Source organism: Gymnoscopelus microlampas, assembly GCF_963454915.1.
Source record: "Gymnoscopelus microlampas genome assembly, chromosome: 23".
NCBI lineage: Eukaryota > Metazoa > Chordata > Actinopteri > Myctophiformes > Myctophidae > Gymnoscopelus > Gymnoscopelus microlampas.
In genome coordinates, this window is record NC_139960.1 from 13,561,412 (window position 1) to 13,581,349 (window position 19,938).

General features: G+C 40.3%; 1 protein-coding gene across 1 annotated transcript; it reads left to right on the forward strand.

The window, feature by feature from the left end:
* Window positions 1-3,474: 3,474 nt before the first annotated feature.
* On the forward strand, window positions 3,475-17,464 carry wnt16 (wingless-type MMTV integration site family, member 16; the record flags this gene model as incomplete). Its single annotated transcript, XM_084049490.1, has 4 exons — window positions 3,475-3,566; window positions 4,837-5,066; window positions 13,053-13,417; window positions 16,991-17,464. The coding sequence occupies 4 exons, from the start codon at window positions 3,475-3,477 to the stop codon at window positions 17,462-17,464; spliced, it is 1,161 nt and encodes a 386-aa protein (XP_083905616.1).
* Window positions 17,465-19,938: the final 2,474 nt, after the last annotated feature.

Sequence of the window (19,938 nt, forward strand, 5' to 3'; positions counted from 1 at the left end):
TCCCCCAAAAACCTGTTAGGAGCACGTTTCAGGCAATTTAAAGCTGGTTGGTAGTGATTTTTTTGTGAATTTTTTTTTCCGTTTCGGTAGTGACGAAAAGTGACGAGTGACGAAAACAGAAAAAAAAAAATCCCCCAAAAACCTGTTAGGAGCACGTTTCAGGCAATTTAAAGCTGATTGGTAGTGATTTTTTTGTGATTTTTTTTTTCCGTTTCGGTAGTGACGAAAAGTGACGAGTGACGAAAACAGAAACAAAATTGTTCCCCCAAAAACCTGTTAGGAGCACGTTTCAGGCAATTTAAAGCTGATTGGTAGTGATTTTTTTGTGAATTCTTTTTCCCGTTTCGGTAGTTACGAAAAGTGACGAGTGACGAAAACAGAAAAAAAATTGTTCCCCCAAAAACCTGTTAGGAGCACGTTTCAGGCAATTTAAAGCTGGTTGGTAGTGATTTTTTTGTGAATTTTTTTTTCCGTTTCGGTAGTGACGAAAAGTGACGAGTGACGAAAACAGAAAAAAAAATTGTTCCCCCAAAAACCTGTTAGGAGCACGTTTCAGGCAATTTAAAGCTGATTGGTAGTGATTTTTTTGTGAATTTTTTTCTCCCGTTTCGGTAGTGACGAAAAGTGACGAGTGACGAAAACAGAAAAAAAATTGTTCCCCCAAAAACCAGTTAGGAGCACGTTTCAGGCAATTTAAAGCTGATTGGTAGTGATTTTTTTGTGATTTTTTTTCCCGTTTCGGTAGTGACGAAAAGTGACGAGTGACGAAAACAGAAAAAAAAATATTCTCCCAAAAACCTGTTAGGAGCACGTTTCAGTCAATTTAAAGCTGATTGGTAGTGATTTTTTTTTTCCGTTTCGGTAGTGACGAAAAGTGACGAGTGACGAAAACAGAAAAAAAATTGTTCCCCCAAAAACCTGTTAGGAGCACGTTTCAGGCAATTTAAAGCTGGTTGGTAGTGATTTTTTTGTGAAATTTTTTTTTCGTTTCGGTAGTGACGAAAAGTGACGAGTGACGAAAACAGAAAAAAAAATGTTCCCCCAAAAACCTGTTAGGAGCACGTTTCAGGCAATTTAAAGTTGATTGGTAGTGATTTTTTTGTGATTTTTTTTTCCCCGTTTCGGTAGTGACGAAAAGTGACGAGTGACGAAAACAGAAAAAAAATTGTTCCCCCAAAAACCTGTTAGGAGCACGTTTCAGGCAATTTAAAGCTGATTGGTAGTGATTTTTTTGTGAATTTTTTTTCCGTTTCGGTAGTGACGAAAAGTGACGAGTGACGAAAACAGAAAAAAAAATATTCTCCCAAAAACCTGTTAGGAGCACGTTTCAGTCAATTTAAAGCTGATTGGTAGTGATTTTTTTGTGATTTTTTTTTTCCGTTTCGGTAGTGACGAAAAGTGACGAGTGACGAAAACAGAAAAAAAATTGTTCCCCCAAAAACCTGTTAGGAGCACATTTCAGGCAATTTAAAGTTGATTGGTAGTGATTTTTTTGTGATTTTTTTTCCCCGTTTCGGTAGTGACGAAAAGTGACGAGTGACGAAAACAGAAAAAAAATTGTTCCCCCAAAAACCTGTTAGGAGCACGTTTCAGGCAATTTAGAGTTGATTGGTAGTACTTTGTAGTAACTTTTTTTTTTTTCACCATTGGGTCACTACCGAAACGAAAGTTTGTCACTACCGAAACGAAAGTTAAATCCGAAAAAATCACTATGTGTGGAGGTAAAATTTATTTTACCGAAACAAAAGTTAAATCCGAAAAAATCACTAAGTGTGGAGGCCAAAATCGTCCCCCCAAAAACCTGTTAGGAGTACGTTTCAGGCAATTTAGAGTTGATTGGTCATTTTCGTTTCGGTAAAATTTATTTTACCGAAACGAAAGTTAAATCCGAAAAAATGAGTGTGGAGGCCAAAATCGGACCCCCAAAAACCTGTTAGGAGTACGTTTCAGGCAATTTAGAGTTGATTGGTAGTACTTTGTAGTGACTTTTTTTTTCACCATTGGGTCACTACCGAAACGAAAGTTTGTCACAACCGAAACGAAAGTTAAATCCGAAAAAATCACTAAGTGTGGAGGCCAAAATCGTCCCCCCAAAAACCTGTTAGGAGTACGTTTCAGGAAATTTAGAGTTGATTGGTAGTACTTTGTAGTGACTTTTTTTTTTGGTCCCTAACATTCATCGAGCTCTTGACTTAGTAAAAAAAAATTCACCATTGTGTCACTACCGAAACGAAAGTTAAATCCGAAAAAATCACTAAGTGTGGAGGCCAAAATCGTCCCCCCAAAAACCTGTTAGGAGTACGTTTCAGGCAATTTACAGTTGATTGGTAATTTTCGTTAGACGAAAGATTTCGTTAGGGGTCGTCTAGGGGGTCACCAGCAAAATATGTTAATATAGCGTCACAATCATTTAACCATATTTTATACTTTGGCTATTAAAAAAAATGTGCAGATACGTACAAGCTCATGGCACTGAGTGCCCACTATGAGCTTGTAGATCTGCTATTTTTGAAAAATCCCTTGCACAAAATATTTTTGAGATGGGAGTCCGCAGCCAAATAGGCTACATATCATTTTGACATGAAAAGGTTTGGCTTTTTGTTTGCCACATGGGGCCCCCACCTTCACTTAATTCGCCCATATTGGAATACTGATATATCATCATTGATTTCAGCTGTTACAATTCAAAACATGCAAACACGACCCGCTTTAATTACTTCAGTTCAGTCTATAGTTTAATGACTAGTATTACAGTACAACTATATTATCTGTTAATTCATTATGTCCAATGTATTATTTGAGTTAATTAAGTTAACATAATGCATAACTAAATACCTTTTAAATTAAATACACATTTTTCCTTTCAGGATTCCAATTAAAAAATAGCAAAAAATAAATTCAAGATTCCAATTCAAAAGTAACAAAACATAGATCTACAAGCTCAAAATATGCAAAGTAAAAAATACCTCAAAATTGTACTTAAGTACAGACAGTACTTGAGTAAATATACTTAGATACTTGGACACCACTGGACTGACGTCTGCTGAATATGAATTGAAGGATGGTCCAATAGGGAGCCTGCATGGATCAGAGAGACATCTCTCCTTGGTGCCTATAAGCGTCTCTCCCCCATCAGACCCACATAAACACTATAGTCTGGAGACTCTCACAGACACACAGACACCAGATCACCACTAGATCACTGAGCATGTGGATCACTTCTTAACGGCACGATGAGTTCCCTGCAGCGGCCATCACGGGGGCTGATCGATCGCCGTCATGCGTAAAAGTCACCATGAGGAGTCGTATGGAGGAAAACCCTTTACTTGTACATCGCATCAGTCTGGGTTAAAGCGCGCTGCATGAGGATTAACTGACTGGGGTTTTTAGCATGAGAGAGAGCCGCTCAGGGACCAGGCTGTCCATGGATGGACATACACTATATGGACACACGCTTCTATAGATGAAGAGGCAATGGAGAAGAAGCACTGTGGAGTACATCAGATCTGTGTTCTGTTTCTCCTTCCCTTCTCCCTCTATCCCCTCTGCTGCCAAGCCAGCTGGATGTAAGTATATTATTATGAACATGTGGGTATTTTATCTCGTCAGCTAGTGGGCAGTGGTGGGAAAAGTAGGCTACTACATTTTACTTTAATAAAATTACACAAGTATTGGCATCAAAATGTACTTACCCCATTAAGACCTCTTAAAAATGTTTTCTAAATCCTAACATTTTGAAAAATATATTTTTTCACGATTTTTCAAAAATAGCAGATCTACAAGCTCATGGCGCGCACTCGTATATCTGCTATTTTTGAATAGCCAAAGAATCTTAAGTGACAGGTCTTAAAGGGTTAAAGTACCAAAAGTAAAAGTGGTCATTATATGCAGAAAGTCCCATTTCAAGTGTTGCAAGATCATACAGCAGATATACAAGCTCACAACGCGTCGCGAATCGATGCAACACGTTGTGAGCTTGCCTTGTAGATCGTAAAATCGTAATAAAAAAAAAATCAATGTATTACTAGTAGGCTAACTAAAGTTTTCTAATAATTGTAATGGAGTAAAAAGAATCCTACAATATTTGACTCTGAGATGTAGTGGAGTACAAGTAAAAGCATTGAAAATTGTACATACTATTAAGAAAGTAAAAAGACCTCAAAATTGTACTTGTATTGTATGTAGCCTAAATGTAGGTAGCATACTTAGTTACTTTACACCACTGTGGGTGATATTATTGGCAAATCATTGATTGATTGATTGATTTGATTGAATACTTTATTTAGAAGTTTGCAGAATGAAAGCACATGAATGAAAGTACAGTTCAAATACAAGGTCAAATAGGATTATTTCTTTTAAAAAGGCCTATGGCTTGTTTCAATTGGGGTCCCTTAGTTTGCACTCAATTCAGTGACTAGCAACGACAGGCGCACCCGCGCGCTCTGCCTTAATAGCCTAATTAACCCAATTTACGCACAGCATGGGGTGCATTGGTAATGATTTCCCAGTTTTTTTGTATGTGTCTCATCCATTATAACTATGGTCTAATCCAGTGGTTCTGAGACTTTTACATTTCAAGAACCCCCCCCCCCCCTTAACTCTGGCAGTGTACAAATGGAACTAACGGGTACAATGGACCCGTTAGGGTCCATTTAGTTCCATTTGTACACTGCCAGAGTTACATACTTGTAAGGGTCAATTTAGACCCCCCTCAAGGAACCTTGAGAGTCAGTCCCTGGACTCCACTTTGAGAACCACTGGTCTAATCAGATGGTTGGAAATCACATGCGGTCCAGGAGAAACTAGTTTATTTGACGTGTCTCCTCCTCATCTTAGGTGGTTGGGGATCACATCCGTGGGGGTCCCGGAGAAACTCGGCTGCTCCAACCTCCCGCTGACCTACAGGCAGAAGGAGCTGTGCAGGAGGAGGCCGTTCCTGTTGTCCAGCATCCAGGACGGAGCGCGCCTGGGCATCGCGGAGTGCCAGACCCAGTTCAAGCACGAACGCTGGAACTGCTCCACCGCCGCCAAGGGACACTCTGTGTTCGGCTACGAGTCAAACAGCGGTAAGACTGTAGACTATATGGCATCACAAAATGTACTTGAGTACAAAAGTATTGGTATCAAAATGTACTTAAAGGTAGGGTAAATGATATTTTTGGGTTAAAACAAAAAGTATTCTGTTAAAAGGTTAAAGCACTATATTCGGATAGTAACCATTGCTATCATTGTTTGTTCAGTAACAGGAGTCTCCCCGTCTCTCCAGCTCTTTAATAAACAGAAAATACATTTTCTAGGTGTCAAAATCTCAGCCAATCAGGAGAAAGTACCCATTTTTAAGCTTAATTTTTTTATAGTGTTCCATGCAGTTCCAATTTTGCCTGCTCAGTTCTTAGTGTCATCACTTCCAATTTCACTTGTTTAATCTATATCCTGATTGAGTTCTCTATCCTGATTGGATACAATTGGAAATTAAACTGAAAATGCATTTTCTGTTTTATAAAGAGCTGGAGAGACAAGGATACTCCTTTTTCTATAGCAATGAGTACTATCAGAATATAGAGCTATTTAACACTTATTTTAACCAAAGAAAATCACTTACCCTACCTTTAAAGTAGGCTACCAAAAGTAGGCTAATCATTATGCAGAATGTCCCATTTCACAATTTTCAAATGTACAAAAAAAAACATTTTGAAAATAGCAGATCTACCAGCTTGTAGATCGGCTATATCGGTGTGTGTGTGTGTGTGTGTGTGTGTGTGTGTGTGTGTGTGTGTGTGTGTGTGTGTGTGTGTGTGTGTGTGTGTGTGTGTGTAAACTTGTGAAATGTCAAATGTATAAAATGTTTTTTAAAAAAATCTTTGAAAATAGCAGATCTACAAGCTCACAATGCGTCCATCATGACGCATTGTGAGCTTGTAGATCTGCTATTTTCAAATGGCTAAAATGTATATGGGGCTGAAGTGGTTAATGTATGTTTTGTAAGAACAATCAAAATCTACAAAGTAACTAAAGTTTTCAAATAATTGCAGTGGAGTAAAAAGTACAATATTTGTCTCTGAGATGTAGTGGAGTAGAAGTAAAAGTAAACTCATGCACTGTACAAATCCCGAGTGTTCATTTAAAGGTAGGCTATAGTGATATTTTTTGCCTAAAATAATAATAAAAACATGTGTGTGTGAAAAGGTTAAATAAGCTCTATATTTTGATAGTATGAGTGTTTGTTCAGTATTAGGGGTCTCCCTGTCTCTCCAGCTCTTTAAAAAACTGAAAATGCATTTCCAGGTGGGTTGTCAATTTCATCCAATCATAGGAGAGAGTATCCATGTATCAGCTTCAATTGTATAGTGTTCCAGTTCAGTTCCGACTGAGGGGGACACACTGTTACTGAACAAAGACATATACATCAGAATATAGAGCTATTTAGTATTTAACACTTATTTTAACATCATAAAATCCCTTACTGCATCTTTAACTCTGAGTGTACAAATATAACCAAATGAACCCCTAAGGGTTAATTTTATTACATTTGTACACTCATAGTTACAAATGGATGAACAGCACTTTAACATTTCCCCCCAATTTTAAAGTGTTGGAGGGGGAAAAAAAGTGTATTTTGTATTTATTACAAATCTTCTTTGTTGTCGAATGTTTGTCTCTGTACAAATATAAATACATATCAAGCCGTTACACATTTACCCATTTCAACTTAAATCATGCGTTTAGGCCAGTGGTTCTCAAACTTTTTCATGTCAAGGACCCCCAAATTGACACTTACTAGCCCGCGGACCCCCATTTCAAAAGATATGCCAGGGACCCCCATAAGAGAAGATTTTTTACGGCTCTAGCAGTGATTCTCAACCATTTTAATTTCAAGGACCCCAGTGTAACATGCATTAGGGCTACAGACCCCCATTTAAGGCATTTCTATCACTTGGACCGCAATTTATATTGTAAAATCTATGTCAATTTAACTCTGAGAGTGTACAAATGGAACCAAATGGACCCGTTAGGGTCCATTTGGTTCCATTTGTACACTCTCAGAGTTACAGACCCATAAGGGTCCATTTGGTGCCTAATCTATCATTTAGCTGGGGACCCCCTGGAACTCCCCCAAGGACCCCTGGGGGTCCGCGGACCCCACTTTGAGAACCAATGGTTTAGGCTATAACTGCATGACTGTGTCAATGGTTTGAGTCAAGACCAATGCCAGTAAAACTCATTCCCTTCTCGTGGTGGACGTGAGTCCTAAAAATGTGTCATGGTTGTTCAGAGAGATGGTGATCTGATTTACGGACGTAATATGCAGTGGTGGAAAAAGTACTCACATTTTACTCACAAGTAAAAGTATCAATGCTGCAATGTAGAAATACTCTGTTACAAGCAAAAGGCCTGTGTTCAAAATGTTACTTGAGTAAAAGTACAAAAGTATTGGCATCAAAATATACTTAAAGTACCAAAAGTAAAAGTAGCCTACTGAACAATTTTAAAATAGACGATGCTCACATCGTGTCGTGTGCGTGAGCTTGTAGATCGGCTATTTTCAAATAGCCTATATCTAAAACAGGGCTGAAGTGGTTAATGTATGTTTTATGATATAATAATTTATAAGTAACCAGTGACTAACGTTTTCAAATAATTGCAATGGAGTAAACGTACAATATTTGCCTCTGAGATGTAGTGGAGTAGAAGTAAATGTATTGAAAACTGGAAATACTCAAGTAAAGTAAAAAAAACACCTCAGAATTGTACTTAAGTACAGTACTTGAGTAAATATACTTAGTTACTTTACAACTCTGGTAATGTGTGTAGGCTATAATATCCCCCCAGCCACTTGAACCAGCAAATAGAGAACACCTCTGTGGGCACATCTGCTCCGGTTTATCTGTTTCAACAGCATTTTATCCACGGTCAAGTGTCTCTTTGAACAGAGAAACCCCTTGCGCCCTGTCGGCCGTAAAACCAGCGGGATTATACTAATTTCGAGACCTCAAGTCGACATGTAACACAAGACATGGTTTCTTTATTCTAGCGAGCTTGTTTCCAAGGCCTAAGGTCCTGCGAGTTCTGGCTCCCTGGAAATCTCAGTCCTGCATGGTTTTTATTCCTTAACCCTTTAAGACCGGGAACGCATCTGTGTCATTTTAAGATTTCTTTGGCTATTAAAAAATAGCAGATATACAAGCTCATAGCGCGGCACCGAGTGCCGTGCTATGAGCTTGTAGATCTGCTTTTTTTTTTTTTTTTTAAATGAATATATATATACTTTTTTAAAGCGAAAGTTTTTAACTCGAGTCTTTGCTTCTGGGGATTTTACAAATGTCTTCTAAATCCTAAAGTACTTTTTTCCGAAAGTTGCAGATTTTTTTTTACTTATGTTGCTATATTATCAATGGTTTTCAAACTTGTCAAGGACCCCCAAAATAATATGTATTTGACTGCGGACCCCCTCCCAACTAAAAATATTTTGTTCCAGGGACCCCCAGAAGCATTTGAGTTAAAATGTTAAAAGCATTTGAGTCAAACTCAAGATTTGAGTTAAACATGTATAAAGATTTGCACAAATTTTCAGGATTTTCCAAAAATAGCCAAAGAAATCTTAAAATGACACAGATGCGTTCCCTTCCCGGCCTTAAAGGGTTAAATCTTCCATTTTTGGTCTGACGTGGAGATTACTCTTTGCTTTTCGCCTCACCTCTCTCCAGTGCCTCACACATTCCACCAGTCAGCATCCGTTACTTCACTAGAAAGTTACAAACGCAACAGCATGTTATTATTGAGAAAGTTAACTTCTTCACGCTATCTTTACCACGGTTTCACATTTAGTTAGTTAGGACGTGTTTAACTTTGCCCTAAGAGGCTTGAGAATGTTGTCCCATGACTGCAGATGTTCCTTTTATGTTCTCTCTAAAAAGCTAGACGTTATTCTAATCGAATAAGAGGATTCTTTATTTAATTAGGCTATCGTTCCAGGTGACTTATCCCTCTGGTGATGATCCAAATTCAGGAGCTAAGGAGAGTACATTTCTCTTGCTTGGTGGCACAGCAGATGGTGTCAAATATATGACTGTCAGTATGTCTTGAATATCACACGTTAAATGAACTCCCAGATGATGTTCAAATCTTTGAAGTTGTCACAGCCCAATGCTCCCATGGACAATGTTGCACGTCTGTAGTGCATCCAGTGGTGGAAAAAGTACTCAAGTGTTTTACTTATGTAAAAGTATCAATACGGCAATATAGAAGCACTCTGTTACAAGTGAAAGTCCAGAATTCTAAATGTACTTGAGTAAAAGTACTAAAGTATTGGAATCAAAATGTACCTAAGGTACCAAAAGTGAAAGTACTCATTATGCACAAGGTCCCATTTCACAAGTGTATAGAATGTATACAAATCTTTTGAAACATTTTAGTACTTTACTATATTATGCAGTGCTTTTCCCAGCAGCATTGTAATCATTTCACAGACTCGCATCTAACAATACAAAACATTTCAAACAGTTCACTCATCAGAGCGGCCTGTAAATCCCAGCAGTCTTGGGAGTGTTTCATAGTGAGAGCTCATGTTCATGCACTCAGCAGGCCACCGTGCCCAGATTTGTTCAGTGGTGGAAAAAGTACTCAAATTGTTTACCTAAGTAAAAGTATCAATACTGCAAAGTAGAAATACTCTGTTACAAGTAAAAGTCCGGAATTCAAAATGTAGTCGAGTAAAAGTACAAAGGTTTTGGCATTCAACATGTACTTAAAAGTACCAAAAGTAAAAGTACTGGTTATGCGTCTAAAATGTTTAAAAGTCTTTTGAAAATAGCAGATCTACAAGCTCACAACGTGTCGCTATGCGACACGTTGTGAGCTTGTAGATCTGCTATTTTCAAATAGCCAAAGTTTACATAGGGCTTAAATGTATGTGGTAAATGTATGTTTTGTAATAATAATCAAAATCTATTTAGTAACTATTAACTAAAGTTTTCAAATAATTGTAGTGGAGTAAAAGTACAATATTTGTCTCTGAGATGTAGTGGAGTAGAAGTAAAAGTATAGAAAAATGATAATACTCCAGTAAAGTAAAAAGAAAAGTCCCCAAATTGTACTTAAGCACAGTACTTGAGTACATGTACTTAGTTACTTTCCACCACTGGATTTGTTGATGCATAATCCTTTGTATGTTAGTATTTTCAGAATCTTCGCCAACTAAATCAGCCATTTGTTTTTTTGGCGAAATGCCCCTTTAACTAGAAAGCGTTTGGCTTGAGATTTGTTCTCTAAGCACTTTCCACCTGGTGTCCCTAGGCATGCCAAGAGAAAAAATGTCAAAAATGTTCACATATAATAAAAATAAAATCGAATCAAATCAAAACAATTAAAGAATGTCCACATTTTCAAATTTTAATATAAATTGAGACCTGGAACGCATCTGTGTCACTTTAGCTTTCTTTGGCTATTCAAAAATAGCAGATCTACAAGCTCATAGCGCGGCACCGAGTGCCGCGCTATGAGCTTGTAGATCTGCTATTTTTGAAAAATCTTGGCTTAATAAAGTGGTTAATTTAACTCTGAAATAACACAAGACTTTGGTAGTAAGGAGCCAATACTTGTCCATCATCACCTCTTCCACCTCAAACACTGTGATGTGTAACCCTACGCGCCTCACCCCGTCTGGGCCAGGTCCCTTTCCCATGGGAGCTGGTGTCTACCGCGCCTCTCACCTCACTGTGTGTGTGTGTGTGTGTGTGTGTGTGTGTGTGTGTGTGTGTGTGTGTGTGTGTGTGTGTGTGTGTGTGTGTGTGTGTGTGTGTGTGTGTGTGTGTGTGTGTGTCTGTGTGTGCGTGTGTGTGCGTGCAGTGGTGTAAAAAGTACTAGTTCACTTAAGTAAAAGTATCAATACAGCAATGTAAAAGCACTCTGTTACAAGTAAAAGTCCGGAATAAAAAATGTGCTTGAGTAAAAGTACCAAAAGTAGAAAGTACTCATTATGCAGAAGTTTTCAAATGTACAAAATGTATAAAAATCGCCGATCTACAAGCTCACAATGCGACGCCTTGTGAGCTTGTAGATCGGCTATTTTCAAAAAAATGGAAATGTATACACATATAGGGCTGAAGTGGTTACTGGTTACTGTATGTTTTGTAACAATAATCAAAATCTACAAAGTAACTAGTAACTAAAGTTGTCAAATCATTGTAGAGGAGTAAAAGTACAATATTTGCCTCTGAGATGTAGTGGAGTAGAAGTAAAAGTATTGCAAATTGGAAATACTCAAGTAAAGTACAAATTCCTCAAAAAAATACAGTACTTGAGAGTGTGTGTGCGTGTGCGCGCGTGTGTTTGTGTGAGTGTGTGTGTGAGTTCCGATAAACAAAATCGTTTAAACGTAAGGGCCTTCTGTCAGCCTTTCGTCTTTCGACAGACGCGGTAGTTGAATTTGGTAAATCTTTGATCTTTACTGATCCGGTCTGATTCCTTTTAAAGTGATTAACGCTCAGATATTACAGTGCAGACGTGCAGCAGGGTGTCATGAATTTGCGGTATAATTGTTCAACCATCACCCTGTCTGCTCGGAATGCGACGGCCAGCCAAACGTTTTAAATGAATAAAGATCCTCTTCAAAGTCTCCCAAACTGAAGCCAGGATTCGTATGCGGTAAACACGAAACCTCTGCCAGTCCTACTTATCCACTTTTCAACCTGGCGTCCCTATTTTTGGGCCATGTCATTATAGGTGAGAGTTGTCAGACATTTAAAAAAAAAAAAAAAGAAAGAAAAAAAAAGAAGTTGAATCTCTATCTATAAGTGTGTAGATGTGCTATTTTCGTTATCCTTGGATATACTTAAGGTAGGGTAAGTGATTTACTTTGGTTAAAATAAGTGTTAAATAGCTCTATACAATGATAGTAATCATTGCTATAGAGTGTTTGTTCAGTAAGTCCCCCATGTCTCTCCAGCTCTTTATTAAACAGAACATGCATTTTCAGTGCTCTCTCCTGATTGGCTTAAATTTTGTAGGGTACCACTGTACTGTACCTGCAAATGTACTGTATTCTGTTTACTAAAGAGCTGGAGAGACCCCTGTGACCGAACAAATGCTCTGTAGCAATGATTACTATCAGAATAAAGTACTTGAATCTTTTTAATGTATTCATTGACTACTTTATTAACAGTTTGCAATTTGTACAGAGGTACGGTTTACGATGACTAAAACTAAGACTAAACATATAGACAATTTCGTCAACAAATAAAAACTAGACTAAAATGTTAGTGAGGGTCGAGTGTAGAAGAGATCCAGTAGAACTACAGTAAAGGACAAGTCATTTTATGTTTGGTTGCGCTCGGGTGTTGAGCTCTGAAAATAGAAGATCTACAAGCTCACAACGCGTCGCAGCGCGACGCATTGTGAGCTCTATAGATCGTCTATTTTCAGCATGCAACCAAGTGTAAAATCAGCCATCACGACGCCATCAAGGCACCACCAATATACATTTTAGTCGACTAAATCAACTGTAGATTTAGTCGACTATAATCTTATGATATTTAGTCGACTAAAACTAGACAAAAACTAAAACATTTCAGATGACTAAAATATGACTAAAACTAAATAGAATTTCATTCAAAAGACTGACTAAAACTAAATCAAAATTAGTTGTCAAAATCAACGCTTTTACAGAGACCAAGGAGACGTTAACAGCGTTAACAGAGTATTTCTACACAGTGGTGGAAAAAAATACTCAAATTCTTTACTTAAGTAAAAGTACCAATACTGATTTCAAGTATAAAGCACAATATTTGCCTCTGAGATGTAGTGGAGTAGAAGTAAAAGTATTATAAATTGGAAATACTCAAGTAAAGTACAGATACCTCAAAATTGTACTTAAGTACAGTACTTGAGTAAATGTACTTAGTTACTCGACACCACTGTTTCTACATTGCAGCATTGATACTTTTACTCAAGTAAAACATGTGAGTACTTTTCCCACCACTGGTCCTATATGTAAATGAACGTTTCTTCTTCCCCTGGGGATGTGTGGTGGATGTGTGTATACATGGCGGGCACAGGGACCAAGGAGACGGCGTTCATCTACGCGGTGATGGCGGCGGGCCTGGTCCACGCCGTGACGCGCGCCTGCAGCCAGGGCAACATGACGGAGTGCGGCTGTGACACCAGCCTCCAGGGACCCCCGGGGACCCAATCTGCCGTGGCGATGGAGGAGGGCTGGCACTGGGGGGGCTGCTCGGACCACATCCACTACGGCACGTGGTTCAGCCGGAAGTTCATAGACAACACCGGGAACGCCAGGAACGTGTCGTCCTCCTCGTCCTCCTCGTCCTCGTCCAGAGGAGGAGGAGGAGGGGGAGGAGGGGGAGGAGGGGGGTACGGCCTGCTCTCCATGAACCAGCACAACAGCGAGGCCGGGCGACAGGTGAGAGAGAGGGCTATGGGGGGGCGCGTGCATGTGTTCTCATAGATATGTATTTATACACACAGACATCCCTCTGCCACACAACATATGTCACCCAGAGCACACACAGAGAGAGAGAGAGAGAGAGAGAGAGAGAGAGAGAGAGAGAGAGAGAGAGAGAGAGAGAGAGAGGTGTCTGGATTCCTATTGTGCAGTGGTGGAAAAAATACTAAAATTCTTAACGTACACGTTACTTACACGTTATTTTTATATATTTCTTTGGCTATTAAAAAATAACAGATCTACAAGCTCATAGCGCGGCACCGAGTGCCGCGCTATGAGCTTGTAGATCTGCTATTTGTTTGAAATCGTGACGTTTTTTGCAAATCTTTGAATATATATTTTAAAGCGAACATTTCTAACTCAAATCTTTGCTTCTGGGGGATTCTACAAATGTACAAATGTCTTCTAAATCCTAACAGTTAAAAAAAAATGTATGTTGCTATAATATCAGTGGTTCTTTTTTCATGTCAAGGACCCCCAAAATGACATGCGGACCCCCATCTCAAAATATGTTGTCCCAGGGACATCCCCGGAAGCAAAGATTTGAGTTACAAATGTTCCCTTTCAAAATATATACATTCAAAGATTTGCACACATTTTCACGATTAAAAAGAATAAAAATAGCAGATCTACAAGCTCATAGCGCGGCACTCGGTGCCGCGCTATGAGCTTGTATATCTGCTATTTTTGAATAGCCCAAAGGGATCTTAAAATGACACTGATGCGTTCCTGTTCACGATCAATGAAAGCAAAGCGATGCTTCACGGGATGGAGCAACGGAAAAGGCACTCGAGTCATGAGATTTCTTTCTTCTCTGCCGAGTTTAGAAATAACACGGGTCCAGAAGGCCGTGCAGTGTGTCTAAAAGAGTTACTTCTACAACATGCACGACGCCACTAGAAATGTGCTTAGATCCTCTCATCCGAAGGCATGAAAGTGAAAAACAAAAAAAAAGAAACGCCAACTAGTACAAGGTGTAAAGTAACTAAGTACATTTACTGTACTTACTGTAAGTACAATTTTGAGGTGTTTTTTTTACTGTTAGAGTATTTCCAATTTTCAGGACTTTTACTTCTACTCCACTACATCTCAGAGGCAAATATTGTACTTTTACTCCACTACAATTATTTGAAAACTTTCCTTACTAGTCACTTTGCAGATATAAAGTGTTAGATTATAAAACAGACATTAACCACTTTAGCCATATTTTATACATACACTATTTGAACCTAGCCGATCTACACGCCTGTAGATCTGCTATTTTCAAACATTTTAGTACTTTTACTTTTGGTACTTTACGTACATTTATTTTTGATACCAATACTTTTATAGTTTTACTCAATTCAATTTTGAATTCCGGACTTTTACTTGTAACAGAGGACTTCTACACTACAGTATCGATACTTGTACTTAAGTAAAACATTTGAGTACTTTTTCCACCACTCTACGCCACTAGAAATGTGCTTGTGTACCCTCATCCGAAAACATAAAAGTGAAAAACAAAAAAAAGAACAGCCAACTAGTACAAGAGCAATGAGGACATAACAGAATGGGAGGATATGAGTGACGGAATCAGAGTTGCAATAAGTCCCGCTCATCGCATCCATATTGAGTAATTGGGAGAGGCACGGCACAGTGGTATAGACGTTTCCTTGCCAATAATTCGCTCAAAGGAATGTCCCTTGTAAACACACCCATAGCAAAATGACAACAGACAAATACTGTTACAGGCACTGATCTTTAGACAGGCATACACACACACAGAAGTACACTTATTTTCAAATGCACGCGTGTACAGTACGCACACACGCACGCACGCTCGCACGCACGCACACGCACACACACACACACACACACACGCACACGCACACACACACACACGCGCACGCACACGCACACGCACATGCACACATATTTTGAACTTGTGAAATGGGGCGTTCTGTATAATGAGTTCTTTCTACTTTTGGTACTTTAGGTATATTTTGATACCAATACGTTTTGTACTTTTACTCAAGTAAACTCAATTTTGAATTCCGGACACACACACACACACACACACACACACACACACACACACACACACACACACACACACACACACACACACACACACACACACACACACACACACACACACACACACACACACACACACACACACACAACACACACACACCTCTTCTAGAGTACAAAGAAAGCAGTGTGTGTTTACTGTTTACAGTCTTTTTCCCACTGTCCGTCCGCAAGCCGAGGTGGAAGGTTAAGAGGGGCCGAACCAGAGAAGAACGGGGGGGGGGGGGGGGGGGGCTAAAACGGGGTCACCCAGAGACCACTGTCTCTGGCCATGGTGGGCTTGTGCCCCCCCCCCCCCCCCCCAGGGAATCCAGGAACACTTGTTCCAGCAGTGCCCTGTAGTGTAGAGTCTATTGTATCAGTGAGAGAGGTTTAAGTGCGGATAGTGCCCCAGGGGGTAGTAGTAGTAACGCCTGACTCCTGCCTCCACCCTGGGGTAGTAACGCCTGACTCCTGCCTCCACCCTGCTGCTGTGTTAAGACTGAAATGCAAACTGTTAGCGTAACAACATGAGGTCACGGCTCTATCGGGCGCTGGAGCTTCAAATAAAGATAGCAACCCGTTTCCGCTTAGGGGAAATGTCTGGGGAGGTATAGAGCGGTTCTCCTGGGAACCGGAAGGTTCCCCAGGTTGGATCCCTGGGCCTTTGAGCAAGATGCTTGAACCCCACAACTGCTGTTCGCTGGGCGCTGCTGCTCAGTAGCTATACACCCATATAGATAATAGCTAATAACTAATAGCTAGGAAGAGTTACATAGATAGAAATGGTTCACCCCCAAAATGACTTTGTTTCTGTCGATTAGTCACCCCATGGAGACTTGAATTCATGGGGATGTTTTCGTTTTTGTCGCATTCCTAAGCCAATAATTTGATGACCGGCAGTGGTTCCGGTAGGAGACACAAAGAGTCTCCTTTGTGTCTCCTACCGGAACCGCTGCCATACCGGTCCGCTGGAATGCGACAAAAACAAAAAAATATCAATGAATTCAAGTCTCCATGGGGTGACTAATCGATAGGAAAAAAATATATATATTTGGGCGAACTATCCCTTTAATCCCCAAAAGAAATCCAGGTGTCATCACAGCCTGCAGTAAGCAAGAAAAACAGAACAGCTACAGCCAATCTTCAATACTTTTACTTCTACTCCACTACATCTCAGAGGCAAATATTGTACTTTTACTCCACTACAATTATTTGTCAACTTTAGTTAAAAATTACATTGCATATATACATTATTATATTATAAAACATACATTAAGCACTTTAGCCCTATTCTATACATACTAAGGCTATTTGAAAATAGCAGATCTACAAGCTCACAACGCGACGCGTTCACAATGTGACTGGAAGGGGTTCTGCACAAAAGTCAACATGTGACTTCTTGGGAGTGAGACTGTGTTGCAATGTACAGTATACATGTCCGCTGAAACCTTTTTCCTCCTCCTGACCCTCCTAAAGGCCATCGAGAAGACCATGTCCACCGACTGCCGGTGCCACGGCGTGTCGGGCTCCTGCGCCGTCAAGACGTGCTGGCGCACCATGGCGCCGTTCGAGCGCGTGGGCAACCACCTGAAGGAGCGCTACGAGGGCAGCGTGCACGTGCTGGACCGCTCGTCCCACAGCAAGCGGAAGGCCAAGCGGAAGGAGAGGGAGCAGCGGCGCGTGCCCATCGAGAAGCAGGAGCTCGTCTTCCTCGCCAAGTCGCCCAACTACTGCCTGGAGGACAAGCGCTGGGGCGTGACGGGCACCAGGGGGCGACGGTGCAACCGCGCCTCGCAGGGCCCCGACGGCTGCAACCTGCTGTGCTGCGGCCGCGGCTACAACACGCACGTGGTGCGCCACGTGGAGCGCTGCGAGTGCAAGTTCGTGTGGTGCTGCTACGTGCGCTGCCGGCGCTGCGAGAGCATGAACGACATGCACACGTGTAAATGAAGGGACCGCGGATGAGGATTCCAGGGGCGAGGGGGGAAGAGAGAGAGACGTTGCGCTCCGAGCATGCCTGCACACATTCTGTGCATTGTTTCCAGACACATACGCGTGCGCGTGCACACACACACACACACACACACACGCACACGCGCGCGCGCACACGCGCGCGCGCGCACACGCACACACGTCGACAGAAACCAGTGGTGGAAAAAGTACTCAAATGTTTTACTTAAGTAAAAGTATCAATACTGCAATGTGTAGAACTGCTCTGTTGCAAGTAAAAGTCCGGAATTCAAAATGTGCTTGGTTATATATGCTCATTATGCAAAATCTCCCATTTCAAGTTTTCAAATGTATACTAATCTTTTGAAAATAGCCGATCTACAAGGTCACAATGCGTCGCATCGCGGCGCATTGTGAGCTTGCAGATCGGCTATTTTCAAATGGCCGAAATGTATATATAGGGCTGAAGTTGTTACTGTTTATTTCTAGTAACTAGTAACTCAAGTTTTCAAATGATTGCAGTTGAGTAAAAGTACAATATTTGCCTCTGCGATGTAGTGGAGTAGAAGTAAAAGTTTTGGAAATTGGAAATACTCTAGTAAAGTACAAATACCAAAAAAAAAGTACAGTACTTGAGTACATGTAGCCTATAGTTAAGTTACTTTCCACCACTGACAGAAACACACACACACGCACGCACGCACGCACGCACGCACGCACGCACGCACGCACACACACACACACACACACACACACACACACACACACACACACACACACACACACACACACACACACACACACACACACACACACACACACACACACACACACACACACACACACACACACACACACACACACACACACACACACACACACACACACGCGCATCAGTATTTCTACACTTTCCGAACGGACTGGGACGGCCGGGTTGACAACAGGGACAATGAGTGTTCTTCTGAGAACAGATCTTGTTGCGAACGCTCCTCCTCGCCTACAGCGTTTCCGGGGGAGTTCTAAGTATATACGATGCCGGACAAGACTCTCCTCTCCAGAGCTTTGACCTCCAGAGAAAGTGCAGCAGATTGACGGAGGCTCTGGCGATAGGGTTTCATGTGATCTGGAGGAGAACACTGTCTGCAGAGGAAGTACAAAAAGGGAAAGCCAGATGGCCTGTTGCACCTGGACTGCATCTTAAGACTGATTTAAACCTTGTTGCTCGCCGGAAATAAATAGCCGATCTACAAGCTCACGATGTAAAGCCTGCGGATCTGCTGTTTTCGGTGCGCGCGACACCGAATGCGCAAACGATCAAAATGAAGCATCATGAGCTTATATAGCAAACTGTCTCTAGTCTCTCTCCACACATGGTTAGTTCACGATCATCACAATGTGGCTTTAGATCGTCTTGATGAGTAAATGAAATAAACTAAATCCTCCTCGGCAGGGATGAAAATCAACTGATACAATATTTTAATGGATTAATACTATTAAAAAATAAGGATTGTATTTTTTTTTCCTGATAACCACACATTGTTGGAAGGCCTGAATCATGATGATAACACCACACAAGCACAATTGTCTTGGCAATATTTGCTATTGGAAAATAAGAAAAATGCTGTGTAGCTTTTTGGAATAAACTGTTGATGATTTATACTGTACATCACCATTGCATTTTCCTTTTAGATTTATTTTTTTTGGGGGGGAGATTAGTTGTAAAGCAATTGTTATAATATATAATTCTATGATAATTCAGTGGAAATTTCAGGGCAGGCTAAATTTACATGCAGATGAGACTATATAAAATGGAAGTAGTATTTTTTATAAATTGTTTATATTTTTTGAATATTAAATTATGCTGTACAATAACAAATGTCTTCAATGTTTTCTTCTAGCAACACTTTACTGCTCCAGGGTTTCTGTTATGTGAACATTCAAGTGAGAGTGTTCATAATTATCTGCATTCAGTTCTTTTCAGATTCAGATTTCACTGAATAACCTGGTTTACAGAAATTGGTTTGTCACTGGCTTTTTACTTGGGCCCCACATTTGACCCTCTGTCATACTGAAAGTCTTGACACAATAATACACTAACATTACACTACCTAAGATAATAAGGCCAGATGTTAAAGGTAGGGTAAGTGATATTTTTTTGGTTCTTTTTTTTTCATAAAAAGGTTAAAGTACTATATTCTGATAGCAATCATTGCTACAGAGCGTTTGTTCGGTCACAGGGGTCTCTCCAGCTCTTTAGTAAACACAATATAGTACATTTTCAGGTAGGTGACAACATTTAAGTCAATCAGGAGAGAGCACTGAAAATGCATTTTCTGTTTAATAAAGAGCTGGAGAGACATGGAGACTCCTTTTACTGAACAAACACTCTATAGCAATGAGTACTATCAGAATATAGAGCTATGTAACACTTATTTTAACAAAAGTAAATCACTTACCCTACCTTTATGTCATCT